Genomic DNA, 21,930 nt, shown 5'->3' on the forward strand with positions numbered 1-21,930 from the left:
ACCTCACACTCCATGCTCCAAGGGACTTGACCCATTTTGCCAGTTAGGCTTCCTCAGGAGTCATCATTTATTTACATTTCCAAGGGTAATTTTTTATCCAAATCTTATGCCAATACAGAATTTATTATGCCCGAATATATCAAAAGTTCCTAATTGTCTAATGGTTCCTAATAAGTAAATTTTTATTGACTAATTCTTTTCAGTAAATATACATATATACCTGACATTTCAGATTTATACAAAGTTGCATATGCTGTATAACTTGTAGATATAAACAAAATGTGTGTAACACAACTTAAGATACACCTACTGTACTATGTATCAAAATATAAAGAAATTCAGAGATCCTCATTTACAAAATTTAAAACTACACTGACTGCATATCAAAAAATAAATATATAAAGTAAATACGGTATATAAAAGTATGCAAATATGGGATCATAGCAACCAGGGAAAATGTAGCAAGATTTAAAAAAACTTTATTTAAAAAAATAATGCAATTTGTACACAATTTGGTTAGATCATTGTTACCTTATTAATAGTGTCTGATTTCCAAAATAAATGCACCTTCACCAGAAAGTAGAAACCAACACCAATATAGTATAAATGGATCGAATAAAAGGGACATTGCAACTCAAGTTTTAAGCTATAAAAGCAGTGGGCTGTATATTGACATTTAGACCTCCTGTGTCAATGTTCCCAGCTTCTGAATCCATAGTGTTAATTTTTTAATAATTTTTTTAAATTTGCAGTCTCTGCCTCTCCAATCTCCATCTACCTATTAAATCCCCATATATTTAATTCCACTCGGATCGCACCATGTGGCGAGTGTCCTGCACGTCGGAGGTGCCCTGCAGCTGGGAGAGGCACTGAGGACATGGGGAAGGCCGTGGCGGCGTGATGAACTGGTGATTCGCCCTGCTGGGTCAGTAGTTGTGGTGGAGCACCGATTTTGGTCAAGGCCAATGGTCCCATTCCGCATTACGATTACCACTATGGCACCTAGCAAAGTGTCTTGGAACACTGCCAACATTTCGTTCAAAATGTTTTGCACATGTTCCAAGATAGTGGTGCGTATGGGTCTTATAGTTTTGCCCACATACTGGAGGCCACACGGCACTCCAGAAGTTACACCACAAAAGTTTTACAATTAATGTGATGTTTAACATACACTTTCTGCACGTTTTACTTAAATGTAAATTTGCAAGCCTTACAGTTGAAACACTTAAAGAAACCATTAGGTTTTTGAAGCCACATTTGACTAAATTGTTACTTCGTTCTAAGCAGACTGGGGTCAATTGGTTTTCCATATTACTTACCGTTGTAAAAACACAATCAACTGTGTATCAGGTAAAATCTTTTTGAGGAACTCATCTTTTTTTGAGAATGTGCGGCAATTTTCTTCTGAGCTTTTTCATTGTACTTCGTAAAAATAACATTACATCACCCCCATACCTCCTCCTAATTAGTTTGTATCCTTTTAATTTCTGGCTTTATTAGAACATTCCTAACCTAAGGGTTTCTTTAAGTGTTTCAACTGTAAGGAACTGTGAAGCAATTATGACTACCGAGAAAGCCTAAGTGGCAAAACGCGTTGAGCATGCAGGGAGTGGGAGGTGATCGACCGACAGAAGTATTTGTCCATCTGAATTTCTGGAAGAGATGCTCTGTCAAGGCTTGAACAGAGAGGTTGCAAATTTGGCTGCAGACCCACCACATTGTTGCTTGTTTTAAACTTACTAAATGTGAGTGAAATACATTGTAATGCCCCTATAATACATTTTTGCTTCTACATACTATACCAGGGGTGCGCAAAGTTTTTAACCTGCTTACCTCCTGGCCCCCCCCTCCTCGGCTTCAAATGATGTTGCGGGGTCATGGTCCGTCGCGTTGACGCGATGTCATTTGACGTCGGTTACTATGGCGACGCGTAGGAGAAGCTGCAGAGGCTCCGCGCGGTCCCCTCAGCATTTCATTTAAATGCCTTGGGGGAGAGCGCAGGACCCCTGTAGCCGCCACGCCCCCCCACTTTCCACACCCCTGTACTATACCATGATATGCGTGTTTTTTTTGTTATCTTGTTCCCGGGTCAATGTCTCAAGATTCAGTGAAGAATATAGAACAGTTCCAGCCATAGAAATATATATATATCAAATGCTTTATTTGCCCTTGCTTCATGTGAGGGCATTTCTTGGTTCTTTTTCACAAAATTTATGGTGACATACTTCACTACATTTAATTTTCTAGTTTTTTTTTTTTTTAACATTATCCACGCTCCCTACATTTAATTGAAGATTCTGCCATAGAGGACCGAAACACAGTCCGTTAAAGGTCGGAGCCGCGATTGTCATCACAAGACAATTCCACAATTTTTATTTTTCACATTGCAGTTATGTACTTTTACATTTATTCACTAAATTAATATTGAATTTTCACTTTAATTGTAATTTACACTGGTGGTAGCATTCTTAATCTTTGGGGTTGTTGTCTGTAGTATCGGTGTAATATAAAGGCTGACTGTAGTATAGGAGTTTGATATTGTGGCTGTCTGTAGTATAACTCTGTAGCTCATTGTACTGTGCTGCGGCATATGTTGGTGCTTCACAAACAATAATAGTATGTGGATGTCGGTTATTAGGGTCATCTGTAGTAGGTGGGGTGCTCGATATTAGGGCTGTTTGCAGTATGGGACGGTGTGCATTATTAGGGCATTCTGTAGTATGGGGGTGTGAGATATTGGGGCTGTCTGTAGTGTGGGGGATATTGAGTGTCTAGTTTGGGGGTGATATTGGGGGTGTCTGTAATGTGGGGCGAGTAATATTAGGGGTGTCAAGTGTGTTAGTGTGTGTGATTATTAAGGTGACTAGTGTGGGGCTGGGTGATATGGGGGAGTGATATTGAGTGCCTGTGGTAAGTGGGTTATATTGTGGGTGTCTGTAATATTGGGGTCTCAGATATTTGTTCTTTGTAGTAAGGGGCTCTCAGATTTTTGGGATATCTGTAGTATAGAATTTGAAGGCAGATAAGAACCACTTGGCCCCCTAGTCTGCTCATTTTCCTATCTGCTGTAAATATAAGGGCCCCTGTATATGTAAAAAAAATAAAAAAATAAAAATATGTGGTATTATGGGGTCTCCCTGTGATAGTGGTGACCTTTCTAGTATGGGGGTCTTACTGTTTAGTTGTGGCCATCTCTGTGTTACTGGGAGTGGCTGTTGTGTGTAAAATATGGTGGTGATATTGGGAGTGGCTATAAAATATAGGGGTGTGATATTGAAGGTGTCTGCAAAATATGAGGGTGTCTGTATTCTTAGGTTAACTTTCTGTGATATTGGGAGTGTTTAGTAAGGGGGTGGTGCTGTGGATGATATGAAGGGTGTCTAGTGTGAGGCAGGGTGGTATTGGTGTGTTTGGCGGTATCATTGAGGATTGGGTGTGGGTGTGGGTGAATTTGGAGGTGTTGGTACTATGAGGGTGTCTGTAGTATGGGGGGTGATATTGGGGTGTGTTTATATTTGTGGTGTCTATAGTATGGGAATGTCTAGTAAGTGGTATGTCTGTTTGATATTGGGGTGTCTTTGTTTTGGGGTCTGTGTGATATTGGGGTGGCTGTAGCACGTGGGTCGACTTGTGATATTGGGAGTGTCTGTACTATGGAACTCTGTGAAATTGTGGGTGCCTGTAGTATGGAGGTTTCTGTAATATTGGAAGTCTGCAGTATTGCAGAATATTGCAGAATATTCTATGATATTGGCCTTGTCTAGTATTGGGGTTTCTCTGTGAGATTGCAGGTATCTGTAGAACAGGAGTCTCTGTGATCTCTCCCAACCTTGCTTATGCTGATTCTGTCCTGTGCAGGAGTCTGTATGGTGCATTCCTTGTGTTTCCCCCTCCTGCGTGTTCAGTGTCCCAACCTCCCTCTTCCCCCCCCCCCCCCATTCAGTAGACAGGCTGTGCAGATAATTATATTTATTTACATCACATGAAATAAATAAGTATGATTCATAAAATTGTTATATATGTACATTAGTGGCACAACAGAGGGGACCTGCGAATCTGTCCCTCCATCCACAAAGTAACCTGTCAGCCTGACCCCCCTAACCCCTCCGCCTTCTCGCATGCTGAAACAGACAGAGTGGACCTGGAAGTCTGTCTCTCCCCTCTACAGAATGACACACAGAGAGGACCTATAAGTTTGTCCCTTACCTACCCCGCAGGGTGACGCGAACTCAGGAGACCTGGAAGTCTGTGTCCCCTCCCCCCCCCCCCTTACAGGATGAGAGAGGGGACCTGCAAGTCTGTAGCTCCCCCTGCAGAGTGACACAGACAAACTGGACCTGTGAGTTTGTCTCTCTCCCCACAGGGTACCTATACATTTGTCCCTCCCCGCCCCCTGCAGGGTGACCGACAGAGGAGACCTGTGTGTCTTTCTCCCATTTAGGTTGATACAGATGGGACCTACTTCCCAGGCAGTGGTCTGTCCCTGACTTTTCCCACCCCCCTCCCTACCTGGGCAGACATAGCAAGGCTGGACCCTGGCAAGCTCCGCACGGCCCCTGTACTGCAGGCACAGGGCATAGTAGCCTCCAATGCACGGCGGAAGGACTTCATGCGGAAGACGTAGATGATGGGGTTAAGGGCGGAGTTGACATGTGAGAGGATAATGGCAGTGAGGACCAGCTCCCCGGGAACCGTGCAGCGTGGGCAGAAGAACCGTACTGCATTCAGCAAGTGAATGGGAAACCAGCACAGCACGAAGCAGAAGACCACGATGAAGAGCGACGTAGCCATGCGCAGCTCCCTGACCGCCACGTGCCGGCGTCTCTGCCTCCGGCTCACGTCCACCTCCCGCTCTGCGATTTGCCGGATTTGCCGCCTTATCTCCAGGAAAATGCGGGCATAAAGGACTAGCATCGTGGCCAGTGGCAGCAGGAAGCAGACAAAGAAGACGAGGTACACCATGTATGCCTCAGAGATCAGGCTGCTGAACAAGCACTCGCCCTCTGGCGGGAATGGTTTGTGCCAGCCCATGAAAGGCAGGAGCCCGGTGAGTGTCGCCAGCAGCCATGTTGCAAGTATGACCAGCAGGGAGGCCCGTGGTGTGACCAGGGCACGGTAGCAGAAGGGACGTAGGATGGAGATGTAGCGTTCAACTGCGATGGCCAGCAGCCCAAAGATGGAGGCCAGCGAGAAGGTCATGAGGTTGCAGAGCATGAGCAGGCAGGAGTACAGGCTGCAGTGTGGCACTCCCAGGTCTAGCAGGATGGCGCAGGGGATAGCCACGGCTCCCACCAAGACGTCGGCTGAGGCTAATGAGAGCAGAAAGTAGTTGGTGACCGTACGGAGCCTGCGGTCACTCAGCACGGCTATGATAATCAACAGGTTGCCCACCACGGAGACAACGGCGGTCAACACCTCAGTCACCAAGTAGGGGACATTGGCGACGCTGACCTCGGGGGACTGGGAGCCCCCATCGGAGATCGGGTTCATGCCGGCGGGAGAGGGGTCTTCTGATGGACAATTCTGGGACTGGGGAACCAAGCACAGCGTTAGTGGTGGATATGGTATACGTAACAATGGGGATATCGGTAGAGGCCGGTGTAATGTAGCGGTCCCATCTCCAGGACAGAGGCAATCAGAAATGGCATCAACATTACTTAATGGGAGAGATGTAAAAGACCTATCAGGAGGGCGGGGTATGACAGATTTGCAGTTACCTGTGGGGGTATTACTCTGTCCCAGTGTCCTTAATGCCCGCCATGTTTCTGTGTATATCAGTGCCTCCCATGTCTCTCTGTGCCCAATATTACTTTCCCCATGCATTTCCTTGCTAATTATCAGTGCAACACACCTCTCTCTGCGCCCAATATCGGTGCCCTCCATGTCTCTTTCTTTGTTCCACCGAGCACTAGCTTGTGCACTGTGTATTAGGCAGTTGTGCTGTATACACAGAGCTGGGTTAACACAACACTCACCGGGAAGCGCTTTGACTGTGGGTCCCTCACTCACTGCATCCTGATGCTGGTCCAGCAGCAGAGTGCACAGCTCACACTGAAGTGCAAAGAAGAGCAGCAAAGGGAGGGGCAGGTACCACGTCAGAGCTGACAAGCAGGGGTATATACAACTGCACCCATATTGACTCATCTGTATACGAATTATCAGCTTCTCTCTATTTGTATAAGATTGTCATCTCTTTCCCCCACATCTGTATAGACTTCTCTGTATCTATTTGCAGACTGTCTGCTCTTCTCCCTGTATCTCCGTATAGACTGCTCTTCTCCCTGTATCTCTGTATACAGACTGTCTGCTCTTCTCCTTGTATTTGTATATTGATTGGCTGCTATTTCCCCTGTACTGTCTGTATAAAGACTGTCAGCTCCTCTCTCTCTCTCTCTTTCTTTGCACTCTATTCTCTTAACCCTGTATCTGTACAGACTGCCTGCTCGTCCCTCTATCTGTATATAGACTCCAATCTTATTTATGTTGCTAATACAGATTTCTGGCTTCTCTCCCTTTATTATAGCTCTTCTCTTTGTGTCTGTATGCAGAATGTCAGCTATTTTCCTTGCGTAGCTCTGTAAACTTTCCTTGGCGTCGAGAGTGGGTGTATACAGAAATGTTTTAGCATGTTCCCTGCATGTACTGTATGATGCTTTTTATAGTGTAGAGCCGTGGCGTATCATAATGATTTGGACATAAACAGGGTGTTTTTACCTCGCTCTGTAATAATCTTCTTAGGTGACGCTTAACATCATTGTGCTCCCGTCCTTATCACCCTCACGCCTCATTAACCCTCTTCTTGTTATATTTTAGCTCGGCTGTGCGTTAACTCCAGCTGTTTACATAAGCACATGCTAAATGAAGCATGGAGTGAGAAAAATAAGGGGGGGAGTGAGAGATTCATTGATAAAGGGGGTGGGGTTAAACCCAGAATGTTCCTGGGACTTAAGGTTTAATGGGTTAAAATGTCAGTCACACGTGGGCGAGTCATCTAATGGCATTGTCGTGTTGCATGGTTTAATGCTATGGCCCCGCTGCAAGGCTGGTGGCAACCGAGTTCCCTGGTCTGCAGTTAGGGGGGGGGGGGGCGTGACCCAGCAGGTTCACCCTCATTGGCTGAACCGCCGGGGGGCATGGCCTAGCGCTCCGTCTGATCTCAATTTTTATGTATGTCTGAAAAACTCGCCGGCCAGCGGCCGCCCCAGCCCCATTGAGGGGCGGCTCTTGTTCCTGCAGCGCCCGCAGCCAGCGGGGACCAAGCCTTCAGTCAGATGTCACACCAGTGACCTAACAACTTGACATGTTTAAGGAGTTAAAGGGTCAGTTTCACAGGCTTCCGTTATAAACACTAACGTGTTTAATGGGTTAAAGGATTAGTCCCACGTTGAAACAAAGTGACCTGTTTCATCGGTTAAAGCAGGGGTGTGCAAACTGGGGGGGAGCAAGATATTTTAAGGGGGTGAGGAGGACCACAGGAGCAGTTCGCAGAGAGTGGCGGGGTTTGGGCAGCAAGAGCGAAGCAGGGCGGCAGGGGAGGAGCGCGTCCCAGCGGTTCTACCCGGAAGTCTTCACTGACTTGGTGTCTGCCGCGAGGAGAGCACACTCCTCCCTGGCTGTCTTCCTCCTCTGCTGCCCTGCTTTGCTCCTGCCATCCAACTCCTCTGCCACCCTCCTTGTCCCGCCGCCATCCCCTGCGACTGAACCTCCACCAAAGCCAGGTGGGCATTGATTAGGGGAGAGAGGATGAGGGTGGGTGAGCGAAAAAAATTGCAGTCTGTATTCTTATATTACTACAGATTATTAATTTTTTTTAACATAAAATTTGTCATGTTTTGCGGTTTTAAAAATGTGGAAAGATGTAAGTATTTTTACGTATTTGTATTCACATTTATATAGTAGTTCGATGAAGGTTTTTTTTTTTCATGTGATCAGGCGGGGGGGGGGGGGGAGGCTGACTAATATCACAGATGAAAAGGGGGCTCAACGTAAAAAGTTTGCTCATCACTGGGTTAAAGGGTAAATCCCAAAGTGACATACTGATAGTGAAATTTTTAATGGTTTAACAGGTCAATCCCACGTTGGACCAGAGTCCCGACAGTGACAATACGTTAAAGGGTCAGTCCCACATAGGACCAAAGTGACCTAATGACAGTGACATTTTTAATGAGTTTAAGGGTCAGTCTTGCAGGACCAGAGTAATCTAATGACAGCGATAGTTAAAAGGGTCAGTCCTACATGGGAGCAGACACTTAATGGCAGTGTGATAACTTTGGTGCGATCAATATCAGAGGGGCCGAAATTCAGATACACATTTTCAAAATGAATTGTCGGCATAATCTGAGCATCTGCAGCGTATCACGGAGCGGGACGCTCTGGTCTCCTTGTATTTATGCCACTCTGCCTGCTCCCTACACCCTGTGACTGCTGCGAGTTCTCTGTGGTCTGCCCAGCTGGATCCTTTCCCACAGATGGAAACGTTTGCTCACATCTCCCTTCTATTGTTTGCTCAGCAGACGGCTGTGAGGTGATGTGCCAGTTCCGGCCTTGCGTCTTTCTGTCTCGCTCCCTCGTGGGTTTTCTGACTGTACACAGATGTCCGGTCTCAACGCCGATGAACGTCCGTGTACAACTGCAGCCTGAAAACATTGCAAACACTCTGGGGTAGAGAGGATATACATTCATGTATGACACATTTACATGCATATATCACATGAGTAGATTAGAATATATATGCCGATATAACATTTATTTTGCAACATACATAGATATAAAAAAATATGTAATGCATCATTGCAGTTATGCATATATAGTGCTATCAAATATCTATTGTTAGTCTAAATAAAAAATACCTAAGTACTCTTATTTTGCTCTATTACAACTGGAATAACATGGCTACTTCAATTTTATATATAACTACACTGTATATTGTACATGATATATAAATATATATATATATACACACACACATATATATATATATATATATACAACTTTGCCGTGAGCACAACTGTGTTAGGTTGTGTCTTGGGCTGTAAGGTTTGTTCTTTGTGTCACATTCTATTTTGGAGTAGTTGCGTTGTCAGTCTAAGGGGTATATTCTATGAAGTCTAATATCTCCATTGAAGTCTATGGGGATTGAATGGCCGCATCAGAGTATATAGAATTCACTACTATTATTTGGGTGGTATTGTTTCAGAGTGTGGTGTGAAGGTTGCTGGTTTTCAGTTGGTGTCAGTGTGTTGTGTGGTATGCTTCAGGGTTTTGTGTGATACGGTGTGGTATTGTTTGAGGCTGTTGTGTTGCATTGTGGTATTGTATGTCCGGGTGCTGTGATGTGTGGTGTGTGAGGCTGTTGTATGATGCAGGGTGGAATTGTGTTTTAGGGTGCTTTGTCATACTGTATGGTATTGTGTGTCAGGGTGTTGTATGATACAGTGTGATGCTGTGGTATTGTGTGTCAGGATGTTGTATGATGCTATGTGGTATTGTGTGGCAGGGTGCTGTGTGGTATTCTGTGTCACGGTGCTGTTTGATTATGCTGTGTGGTATTGTGTCAGGGTGTTGTATGATACAGTGTGATGCTGTGTGGTATTGTGTTTCAGGGTGTTGTATGATGATGTGTTGTATTGTGTCAGGGTGCTATAACCTGTAAGTATGATGCTGTGTGGTATTGTGTGGCAGGGTGCTGTATGATGCTGTGGTAGTGTCACGGTGCTGTTTGATGCTGTGTGGTATTGGGTGTTATGCCGTTTCCCAGTCTCAGGATTCCCGCCTTTTCTTCACCTTCTGTAGTGGGCGGGACTTCCGCAACAGGTCACGCGCAACCTAACAGGGGGCGGGGTTATGCACATCGGCCCCTTCCCTTGACGCATTTCATTGACTCCGCCCTCGTGTTTCCCGCTCTTTTAGTTGCTCTGCTGCTTCGTCTCACACTCGTCCTGTTAAATATGAAGCAGAGCGGGAAATTACCTCGGGGCAGGTGGGTGGGAGGGGCAAATATACAGAGAGGGTACAAAATCCCGGAGCGGGTGCAGGGACATATACTGAAGGGTAGGGGTACAGAATCTGGGGAGGGAGCAGGGGAAAGTACGCATTGGGCACAGAATCCTAGGGTAGGAGCAAATACAGAGGGGTACACAATCCCTGGGTAAGAGCAAATACAGAGGGAAGGGCAAATACAGAGAGGGGTAACAGACTCCCAGGGTAGGGGCAAATAAAGAGAGTGCAAGGTACAGACTCCCAGAGATGGGGTGAATACAGAGGTTACATAATCCCAGGGTAGGGGCAAACAGGGGGTACAGAATCCCAGGATTGGGGCAAGTACAGAGAGAGTGGGTACAGAATCCCAGGGTAATGGCAAATACAGAGCGAGAGAGGGTACAGAATCCATGGGTAGGGGCAAATAGAGAGAGGGGGTACAGACTCCCAGGGTAATGGCAAATACAGAGAGAGAGAGGGTACAGAATCCATGGGTAGGGGGTACAGACTCCCAGGTTAGGGGCAAGCAGGGGGTACAGAATCCCAGGGTAGGGGCAAACAGGGTAAAGAATCCCAGGGTAGGGGATAATCTAGAGAGAGAGGGTACAGAATCTCGGAGTAGGTATGTGCGGAAGGGCAAATACTGAGGTGGAAGGGATAAATAATACCAGGGCACTTGGACGAGGAGGGGCAGATACTGAGAGGGTACAGAATCCCAGGGTAATATCCTGTGTGTTGTTGCTTTTCGCAGGGAGAAGTGTCAGCGCGATCTGGAGAATCTGGCAAGGACACTGCCAGGGGGAGCGAAGCCAGAGCGCGGGACCCAGGTATATATTTTATATATATATATATATATATATATATACACACACATATATACAGCGATACCTGAGCGGGGGACCCAGATATATACTATACACCATATATTACGTATACACACACAGCTAAGCCGGAGTTCAGGACCCAGGTATACATTGTACAGTATATATTTGTATATTGCACACAGCGAAGCTGGAGCACGGGGACCCAGGTGTATACGATATATATTTATATATTACACCCACAGCTCCATCAGAGCGTGGGATCCAGGTATACACTATTTATATTTATATATTACATACGCACACAGGGCGACACCGGAGTTCAGGACCCAGGTATATCCTATATATATATTTATATTACACACACACACCAAAGCCAGAGCGCAGTATATCATACACAGACAGCGACGACTGAGCGAGGGACACAGGTATATTATATATATATATATATATATATATATATAGTACACATATTTATAAATTGCACACACACAGCAAAGCCAGAGTGCAGGACCCAGGTGTATAATATATTACATGATATACGTGCACACAACAAAGCCAAAGCGTGGGACCTAGGTATGTATAGTTCTAGGTATACGTGTATATATAATATGGTAGGAACAAGAAGAGCACAAAAGACCATAGTCACGCGGTAAAACAGGTATTAATGCTGCAAGTATTGCTCTTACAAGATGGTAAAAGAAAAACGGCTCATCATATACATTGGGGAGTCTACTCAGCCTGTCCGTAGCTGTGAGCTCAGAGTCCGGGGACCTAGCACCGGGTTCTAGCACAATTCCAAATACGGACCTTCTCTTCTCACTGAGAGATCGTGGTGCCTATTTTCACTATTTGAATTGAAAGTCCATGATATGTGTTTGTGTGTTTTTAATACATTTATTTGCCATTCACTTCTGGTGTGCTGTGTCTTTTGTCTTGTTTGAAGATCCGGTTGGATTGTTTGGTGGGAGAACGGAGCAGCTACTTCAGACTCCTGCAGCTAGGAAGTTGATGTAATTGAAATTACTGTCTGTATCGATTCAATTATATGACTGTCTGCGCGATTGGAACTTTTTTATGTAATATATATCTCTCAAAGTGACTATATAGCTAATCAAGTGAGTTCTCTAATAAAGCAAACTGCTCCAACGTAAAGTCACCAAATATCCTTGTGTTTCTGGGGATCATCTTGATTCCTGCAGCTGCTGCTCCTGGTAAGATGCTGTTGGTCTCACCCGGGATAGATATTCAAAAAAGAGTAGAGAGGACCAAAAGAGCAAGAAAACGACAATAGTATCATTCTGTTTGGAAAATAGATAATTCAGCATACATAGCAAACTCACGTTTAGAAAGTATAAAATCAGCATATAGAGAAACACGTTGCTCCGTTACCCAATCTCGCGCCGGTATCTGGGCTTTCCAGCAAAAGGCCGTGCACAGCGCAGTGTTTTCCAGTGTCTGACGTCACCAGACAGAATCCTCCGAGGGAACACAAGACTACTCCAAACTCGCAAACACCGCCTTCCACAATTAACCCGTTGGGTTTTATGGATCGTCTTTTATATGCTGATTTTATACTTTCTAAATGTGAGTGTAATACTTATGTATGCTGAATGATCTATTTTCAATACAAAATGATACTATTGGTGTTACCTTGAGCTTTTATTTATTTTCTCCTCTTTGAAAAAAAATATATATATATATATATAAAGAAAAGTCCCAGTTGCGCAGACTATCGATCAGATGAGAGGAATGGAGTATAATCTTGAAGTTAGGATCACCTCCTTGCAGCATGTGTCCTAGATGAGCGCTCTGCTCGCCCACATATGAAATCCAGCCGGATCTCCAAGAAAATAGAAACAAAAAGACAGCGCACCAGAGGTGAGTATCAAATGGTATATTAAAACACCCACAACGTGTATCATAAACTTACACGCTAAAAATTATCAAATACGCTCCGCACTATAGTCCAGTATGCGGGAGTCCGTAGATGGAATTACAGCAAGGACCTGGTTCCCCCGGGACCCCGGAACTCAGACTCGCAACAGTGGGAGAGGCAGGAGGGAGAGCACGTCAAAACGTCGGGCATATGTATGCATTTTGTTGAGAGCTCACGTTCTATTGTCCAATCCAACATGCTATAGTTGGCTCTGTGATGAAACGTGTCGGGTTTAACTATACCACGTAAGCTCTCAACTTGTGGCAAATTGAATTCCCTGTAAAAAGTTGGAGCACGGAGGGTCCCGGAAGTTATTGGAGAAGCTGCACGTTTGGGGCGTTCTCCACACACAGGCTTACCTCCATTTTAAAGCTGTGTATATGTGTGTGTGTGTATGTATATATATAATATATATATATATATACACGCACCCACACCCATATACCCTCATGTATATACGCAGAGCCTCCTCCTTGATGTCCTCTCATACATCGAGTTTCTCCAGCGCATGATTCAGGACGCACAGAACAAACTGACCCCCCCAACTCCCCCCCAGGGTAAGAGAGGGGGGAAAGGGCTGGAGGGAGAATGCAAGAGGGGTATTGAAAGGCTATGGGGAGGGAGAAAGTTGTGGGGGATAGACGGATAAGGGAAAGCGCTATAGAAGGATATTGGGTGTTAAAGAGGGGGAAAGGTTGCATGAGATATGGAGGTAGAAGAGTGGTTTGGGGAGGGGGAGGTATTGGTGGGAAGGGGTATGGAGGTGAAAGATGGGTATTGGGAGGGGGCAAAGGTATTGAGGAGGAGAGGGTTACAGTGACTCGTTTCTGCCCCTGCAGCCTCCTTGCCTCTGTGGCCATATGGAGACCCCCGTGGACAGAAATCCCAGGTACCCCACTGCAGGCCCAGGAAGAGACGCCGGACAAGGGGTGAGAGTTAGCTGTTTGTGTGTAACACATCGATGTGTATGACAGTGTGTGTATATGTAACAGGCAGTTGTTCAGCACAAAGTAAACCATGTTCGCCTTGTCAGCCCGCCTCCGTTACCGGAAGGAACCCGGAACCATGAAGTGCTTGGTTGGTAACTTTTCCTTATGCCAGTGGTGGGCAACGTGATGTATATCAAGGGCCGCACATAATCTATTGCCATATAACCCCTCCCTATAACATCTGTCTGTGCTGATCTCTCACCCCCGTCCCTATGCTGATCTCTTCCCCCCCCCCCCACCCTCCCTCTCTGCTGATCTTTTCCCCTCTCTGCTGATCTCTCTCCTCCCCTTGCTGTGCTGATCTCTCCACCTCTATGTGCTTCTCTCTCTGTGCTGATCTAACTACAGTATTCACTTATTCTCTCCCTTCACTTACCCGCTTCTCTTTCACTCTCCCTTCCCCCACCCCACTGTCCTCTCACTCCCTTCTCTTTCACACTCCCCCTCTCTCATTTGCCCTGTCATTCCCCATCTGCCTGTAGCCTCCCGTTTGTAGCTCTGCCCTGTGTGCTCAAGCAGCAGGATAATAAGAGGAAGGGACCGGAGAGAGAGGAGGTTGGGGGTTGCAGGGGAAGTCACTGCAGGCCGCCTTTTGTCCACCGGTGCCCTACACGTTTCGCTGAGCAGGTCAGCTTCAGGGGATACATACCTATATGGACTGCTAGTGTCAACAATGATTGGCTAATCAAACATACATCAAATCATATTAAAAAAAATACTTGACACAATAAATAAAATAAGCCATCTTTGGACTAATTTCTTTAAAAATGGGTGTAATATATATATAACGGTTCATCTGCCTTACTTAATATATAGTATGAATTTTATTGTATATCTTATATATATATATATATATATATATATATATATATATACACACACACATACATACACAGGCTCGAGAATAAATCAAATGTAATTAATTGGAACTAGTATTTAAACCCTTTTCTAATTACTTAAATAGAAAACTTGAAATATACCTGAAAGTAAGTGTGTGTGTGTGTGTGTGTGTGTGTGTGTGTGTGTGTGTGTGTGTGTGTGTGTGTGTGTGTGTGTGTGTGTGTGTGTGTGTGTGTATATAAAAACACACAAATATAACCGCATCAAAAAACCTACAGACACAAATGCTGATCAAAAGCCATAAATACTCCAAAATAAAGGCAGATGGCGGTGCTATGGGAAAAATAATATAAACACACAGAAAAGACAGAAATCCCAAATGAAGCACTCTGATCACGAAAAAATATGAATATTAGTACAAAAGGGTTTATTAATCATGGACTAGAAAAACACATGAAACATAGTAAAAAAGACATACATATAAAAACAATACCAGACGGGGAAAACACAGTCAAACTCGAATCCCAAACATATGCTAAATGTACAAAAACCTCAAAAAAGGGGGATGCCCAGATGACAAAGAAAAAGGGGGGCAGAGGAGGAGGATCTAAACAAAGACAGAGGGAATCAAAAGATCCCACCGAATTTGATGACCGGCCGGTCCCACACAAAATCCCTTAAAGGTAACAGGAATATCAAAAATCAGCTGGAAAACATTTGTTATAATATAAGCATGTATGTGCCAGCAAGGAAAACCTGATATAAAGACATTCTTAAATGAAAAAGAAATGTCCCACAAAAATAAATAATGTACAAAGCAATATGAATGTTGTAAAATGAAATAATAAACAGGTGAGGGCAGGCAGGGTCACACAAAGGGTAATCAAAGCACTAAAGATATGTATATACACATGTGCTAACCCTATAATAACGCGTGACAGGTAAACTGCCCCCATATACAGGGGTGAGAGCAACAACAATCCACACACATATAGCAAAAATCACACAAAGGTAATTAAATAATGTTGTGAAGTGTCAAAGTGCTAAATAGACCAGGATTAGTGAAGTAAGGCAAAAGGGAAACTTGGTACAGAGGACACCCCCACACACATGTTGGGTGATATACTGATAGACAGACCGTTTGAAAACGTTAGACAGTCATGGGTATGATGGTAATGAATCAGAAATAATATCACCATATGAGTGTCCCGCGCCTCCGTTCAAGGTATCCGTCAGTTCACCATAGTAAGGCCACAAAAGGATTAAGGCCAGCAAGCCCCCGTCACCATCCTGGACAAGCAAAATTGCCAATGTGAGTGTGAAGAAAGGCTGTAGTCAGCCATGCGACTGTCCCCGTTAGGAAACTCCGACAGCTGTTTCACCACACGGGCTTCATCCGGGAGTGTGATTGCTGTTGCGAGTAGCAGATTTAAAGCGCCGCGCATACGATGACGTCACAGACCGGCACCTTTCATTGGACAAATGGATCGTGGTGTCAGGTAGCATCATGAGCTATGGCTAAAGCGCCAAATGCTCATAGAGGTGCAGGACAGATTATTTCCATGTTCCCTACAATTGAGAACTATTGATTAATCTGAAGTGGCAGAGTTATTTATAATCAGCAGATCGCCACAGACTGAAATCGGCAAACCTGCCGGTGTACTCAGCGCATCGCATCAATTCATCTTGTAACTGGAGCCGGGCTCTAAAAATTTGCTACTCGCAACAGCAATCACACTCCCGGATGAAGCCCGTGTGGTGAAACAGCTGTCGGAGTTTCCTAACGGGGACACAGTCGCATGGCTGACTACAGCCTTTCTTCCCACTCACATTGGCAATTTTGCTTGTCCAGGATGGTGACGGGGGCTTGCTGGCCTTAATCCTTTTGTGGCCTTACTATGGAGGACTGACGGATACCTTGAACGGAGGCGCGGGACACTCATATGGTGATATTATTTCTGATTCATTACCATCATACCCATGACTGTCTAACGTTTTCAAACGGTCTGTCTATCAGTATATCACCCAACATGTGTGTGGGGGTGTCCTCTGTACCAAGTTTCCCTTTTGCCTTACTTCACTAATCCTGGTCTATTTAGCACTTTGACACTTCACAACATTATTTAATTACCTTTGTGTGATTTTTGCTATATGTGTGTGGATTGTTGTTGCTCTCACCCCTGTATATGGGGGCAGTTTACCTGTCACGCGTTATTATAGGGTTAGCACATGTGTATATACATATCTTTAGTGCTTTGATTACCCTTTGTGTGACCCTGCCTGCCCTCACCTGTTTATTATTTCATTTTACAACATTCATATTGCTTTGTACATTATTTATTTTTGTGGGACATTTCTTTTTCATTTAAGAATGTCTTTATATCAGGTTTTCCTTGCTGGCACATACATGCTTATATTATAACAAATGTTTTCCAGCTGATTTTTGATATTCCTGTTACCTTTAAGGGATTTTGTGTGGGACCGGCCGGTCATCAAATTCGGTGGGATCTTTTGATTCCCTCTGTCATTGTTTAGATCCTCCTCCTCTGCCCCCCTTTTTCTTTGTCATCTGGGCATCCCCCTTTTTTGAGGTTTTTGTACATTTAGCATATGTTTGGGATTCGAGTTTGACTGTGTTTTCCCCGTCTGGTATTGTTTTTATATGTATGTCTTTTTTACTATGTTTCATGTGTTTTTCTAGTCCATGATTAATAAACCCTTTTGTACTAATATTCATATTTTTTCGTGATCAGAGTGCTTCATTTGGGATTTCTGTCTTTTCTGTGTGTTTATATGTATGTATATGTGTATATATATATATATATATATATATATATATATATATATATATATATATATATATATATATATATATATATATATATATATAATATATATTTGTTTTTGTTTAAAAAAAAAATTATACAAAAAATAAATTCTTCATATACAAAGATACCTGTAGTCAAAAATACTAATACCACTAGAGGGAGACAAAGCAGAAGAAAAAAATATTACAATTACAGGCAGTCCTCGGTTATCCGACACAGGGGCTTATGCAGAGAGGTACGTACCAGAAAGGCTTAACAGAAATAAATTTGCCACAGGATTGGCATTTCTTTTCGTCCTATGCAGGGTACTCCGGTAGCCCGGTGTGCAGTAAATTGTTAATTTGGCGAGTTTCACTTGGCGTGAAACTCAGCATTCAGAGTCGCGCGGTATTTGGCCACCATAAAGCCAACTTTTGCTGGCGGGCAACATTTCACACAAACGCGCCATATAGTAGCTCCGATTGGCGCGTACATGCGCATCAGAGCTACTGGAATAGTGCGTGTTTTTAAAATGGCGAAATCAAGCTTCTCGCCACCCGTCTGGCTAATAATTTTGGAAACTACATAATTCTGGCGGATTTGACTTTTCCTGCCAAGTTCTCGCCAAGAACTCTTTGAATGCGGACGTTTTTGCCACAAACCTGGCGAAATTGTCCTTACCGTACCTCTCTGCATAAGCCCCACAATGCGTTACTCAAAATGGCGCTGTAAAGCGAAACGTTGTAAAGCGAAACACGTTTTCCCATAGGAACACTGTTTAAATGAAAGGTTCCGTTCCTGAAGGCATTCTTAACACTAAAATACACCAAATATTTTATGCAGGCAATAACATATGCAGCACACATATAAATTATATAGTGTATTTACTGTATTATATATAATATAACATAATAAATAATATATTATATAGTATAATATAATATTATACGCTCTTACGACGCTTTGCAACGTTGTTTATGTGAATGTGTATATATATATACACATACACAACGTTGCAAAGCGTCACAAGAGCGTTGGATAAGCCATTTTGGCGTTGTAAAAATGAATATAGGTATGCATTGCATAGCGTTGGATAAGCCATTCGTTGTAAAGCGAAGCGTTGTAAAACGAGGACTGCCTGTATATATGTCAGATAGCTGTGTGTGTGACTGATATAGCTGTGAGTGTTTTTGACAGTGACAGATAGCTGTGTCTGCAGAGCGTTGCAGAGCAGTGTTGCAGTCTCGTCGCTGTCTGTCTCTGGAGAGACGTGCAGAGCGAGAGCCCCGGAGCCCAGAGAAACAATCAGCAAGGAGAGGGAGACACTCTGCAGGTGTGAGGGAGACACCACGAGGGTAGGGGCCGAGAGAGCAATGATCTGCAGAGGGCGAAGCAATAGCAGTGCAATGCTTTACTGGGGGAAGGCCCTACGCTGTGCAGTAGTACAGTGTTCTGCAGGGGGAAGGGCCCAGGCTCTGCAATAACAGTGTGCCGCTCTGCGAGGGGTCGAGATAGCGACGCTCATCGGGGTGGGGTAGAGAACTATGGTCTGCTGTAATGCACTGAGGGGGTGGGGGATGGAGGCTTTGTAGTAAAAGTGTGATGCTCTGCGCGAAGGAGGCTCTGCAGTAACCGTAAGATGCTTTCTGGGGGGGAGGCTCTGCAGGTGCTGACGAGGAATCAGAGCTTTGTTCAGAGGACACTGCAAGACCCAGACTGAGGTACATGGGGACTGTGCTGTCTTAGAACTGTCACTGTTTCCTCTGTCCCGTCTGTGTCCCTTACCCATCTCTTTCCCCTCTGTCAATGTCTCCTCAGGCAGGCGCTGGTTTCGTACCTCTCCTCCTCTGATGATAGTGACGCTGGTCCCTGGCTGCCGTCACTGTCCCCCCCAGGTCTCCATTGTAAGTAGCTTCAAGGTCCCATGCTAGGCGTGGCTATCTTGGGTGTGGGCATGGCTGTTGCATCTGCCATCTTTACTAAGAGCAAAGCTTACCCCCACCCCTTGTTGCCCTCCTCTCCCCGCAGGCCAGGCCACACCGTGCCCCCCGCAGGTTTCCACTCACTCCCCACTGCACCTGGGGCTCAGCCCCTCTCTCCTTTCCTCCCCCGGGCATCACATCCTGCAAGGCAGCTCAGCACAGGGTGAGTGTGTGCAGAGCAGAGGGGTCTGCAGGCCAGGGTGGAGGTGCAGTGACAGAAATGTGTGTGGGGTCAGTACAGGAATAGCAGAGGAATCTGCAGGCCAGGGTGGAGGTGCAGTGACAGAAATGTGTGTGGGGTCAGTACAGGAATAGCAGAGGAATCTGCATGCCAGGGTGGAGGTGCAGTGACAGAACTGTGTGTGGGGTCAGTACAGGAATAGCAGAGGAATCTGCAGGCCAGGGTGGAGGTGCAGTGACAGAAATGTGTGTGGGGTCAGTACTGGAATAGCAGAGGAATCTGCAGGCCAGGGTGGAGGTGCAGTGACAGAAATGTGTGTGGGGTCAGTACAGGAATAGCAGAGGAATCTGCAGGCCAGGGTGGAGGTGCAGTGACAGAAATGTGTGTGGGGTCAGTACAGGAATAGCAGAGGGGTCTGCAGGCCAGGGTGGAGGTGCAGTGACAGAACTGTGTGTGGGGTCAGTACAGGAATAGCAGAGGAATCTGCAGGCCTGGGTGGAGGTGCAGTGACAGCTGTGTGTGGGGTCAGTACAGGAATAGGGAGGTAATCACCATGCTGTTGCTCTCCACAGTGCTGTTTGAGGAGGTTCAGCTGAGTTCTTGCTCCTCCCCTGATCTGCTCAACTCACAGGTAACCGCGCTTTCACTGGGTGTGTTTCACAGCATGTGTATATTTGCGCAGTGGGAGGGGCTCCTGACTGCCCCATTATATTGGCTCCTCCAGGGTTACGCCCTCCCCGTGGCCTTCACTCTGGATCACAGCTACCAATCACAGGGCGTTGGAAGTCCAGTGGGCGGAGACAGGAGACAGGTAAAAAATGGTGTGTGCGCCATATCTCTTCCTCTCCCAAGTTTCAACAAAACAAGGATACTTTATTTATTAGCATGACATGTTGTACATGAGTTGCCCAAGTAATTCCCCTCCCCTCTCTCTGGTTCGCTCTATCTCCTCCACGGACATGGCGTGTTCTCCCCATGTGGTGTGTGCAGGGAGCGGGGAGAAAAGGGTCTCCCACGGCTTCTCCCGACTGCAGCTTCTGAGGAAGAAATGCGTGAACGGATTTATCATGTTCTGCAGAGTCAACAGGCGCCCCTATCTGAGGTACCTTGGGAGATGGAGGGAGGGGTAGGAGGAGGATCGAGATGGGGAGAGCGAGAGGGTCTATGTCACTGTCTTCTCCTCAGTGCTCGTCCTGGCACAGCATCCACCACGGCCACCAAGGAGCTGGCAGAGCTGTGGCGTGAGATGTCGGCGCAGGAGAGACGACCATACTGGTGAGGGAGAAAGGGAGGGAATGAGTGGAGTGGGGCAGGAGAGAGAGAGGAGGGGGAGAGTGGGGCAGGAGACAGAGAGAAGGGGGAGAGTGGAGCAGGAGAGAGGAGAGGGACGGGGCGAGAAATTGGGAGAGAGCACATATCAGAACACACTGTGGGGATACAAAACAACTCTGACACGAGGCAGTATACTGAACAGACATAGGTGTCCCAAATCCAGGAGACAATAGATAACAACTCCTGAAAGGGCACAATTCCCAATCAAAACCGGAGCTAGCAATACATGATGGTAAAATCTGCACTGAGCATTTTCAGCACCTTTATAAAGATAAAGTAGCCTTAAGACTTCACCGAGAATAAAAGACAAACCCAAAAGAAACCTGATGGAAAATGCAATCTAAGAATACCAAGCACTATTCGTTCCCCCCTATCACAATACAAGAAATCAAGGGACGTCTCCTGACACATAAGCCAAGAAAACAATATAGCCCTGATTGGATACTGAACTATATAGTATGGGCACTTCCTTGAGACATGGTCAAAATGGCTGATTACACCAATCTACAAACATGGGGATCCCACCAACCAAAAAACTGTAGAGGAGTCTATGGTAATAGTAATATTCATAACTAACAGGAAAAGTCTGCACAGGAGTCAGGTTGGGTTTTCTCCAAAAACAGAACTACTGACCACACCTTTACCTTACATACACCGATTAACAAGTATGTAACAAGCTGTATGCAGACCACCTGCTCATTTGATCTCTCACCACAGAGGGTATAGAAACATACACTGCGTGTGCACAGTCTCCCCTAACAATACAAACATACACTGCGTGTGCACACTCTCCCCTAACAATACAAACATACACTGCGTGTGCACAGTCTTCCCTAACAATACAAACATACACTGCGTGTGCACAGTCTTCCCTAACATTACAAACATACACTGCGTGTGCACAGTCTCCCCTAACAATACAAACATACACTGCGTGTGCACAGTCTTCCCTAACAATACAAACATACACTGCGTGTGCGCATAGTCTCCTCTATGGATAAAAACATACACTGCGTGTGCACAGAGATTGTAACAACGGGTGCAATGAAGAGCTGGGCCGT

At 45.4% G+C, this 21,930-nt stretch overlaps 1 protein-coding gene and 1 pseudogene across 6 annotated transcripts in view; one reads left to right on the forward strand and one right to left on the reverse strand.

The window, feature by feature from the left end:
* The window catches only part of MEIOSIN (meiosis initiator), a 44,517-nt gene that overhangs the window by 20,583 nt on the left and 2,004 nt on the right, over window positions 1-21,930 (forward strand). Inside the window, exons 1-12 of one of the 6 annotated variants that reach the window (XM_075608811.1) lie at window positions 9,844-9,979; window positions 10,730-10,805; window positions 13,202-13,295; window positions 13,578-13,667; window positions 18,582-18,707; window positions 19,032-19,095; window positions 19,193-19,278; window positions 19,403-19,519; window positions 20,110-20,168; window positions 20,262-20,358; window positions 20,528-20,639; window positions 20,723-20,812. In XM_075608811.1, the coding sequence (XP_075464926.1) occupies window positions 9,948-9,979; window positions 10,730-10,805; window positions 13,202-13,295; window positions 13,578-13,667; window positions 18,582-18,707; window positions 19,032-19,095; window positions 19,193-19,278; window positions 19,403-19,519; window positions 20,110-20,168; window positions 20,262-20,358; window positions 20,528-20,639; window positions 20,723-20,812 (1,043 nt within the window). In that variant the 5' untranslated portion in view covers window positions 9,844-9,947. Of the gene's footprint in view, window positions 1-9,843; window positions 9,980-10,729; window positions 10,806-13,201; window positions 13,296-13,577; window positions 13,668-18,581; window positions 18,708-19,031; window positions 19,096-19,192; window positions 19,279-19,402; window positions 19,520-20,109; window positions 20,169-20,261; window positions 20,359-20,527; window positions 20,640-20,722; window positions 20,813-21,930 lie in introns of those variants that run through there. The other 5 variants (XM_075608812.1, XM_075608813.1, XM_075608814.1 and 2 more) reach the window with 5 other exon arrangements.
* LOC142499995 (adenosine receptor A1 pseudogene) lies at window positions 4,459-6,621 on the reverse strand (annotated as a pseudogene).

Source organism: Ascaphus truei, chromosome 7 (genome assembly GCF_040206685.1).
Source record: "Ascaphus truei isolate aAscTru1 chromosome 7, aAscTru1.hap1, whole genome shotgun sequence".
Classification (NCBI taxonomy): Eukaryota; Metazoa; Chordata; class Amphibia; order Anura; family Ascaphidae; genus Ascaphus; species Ascaphus truei.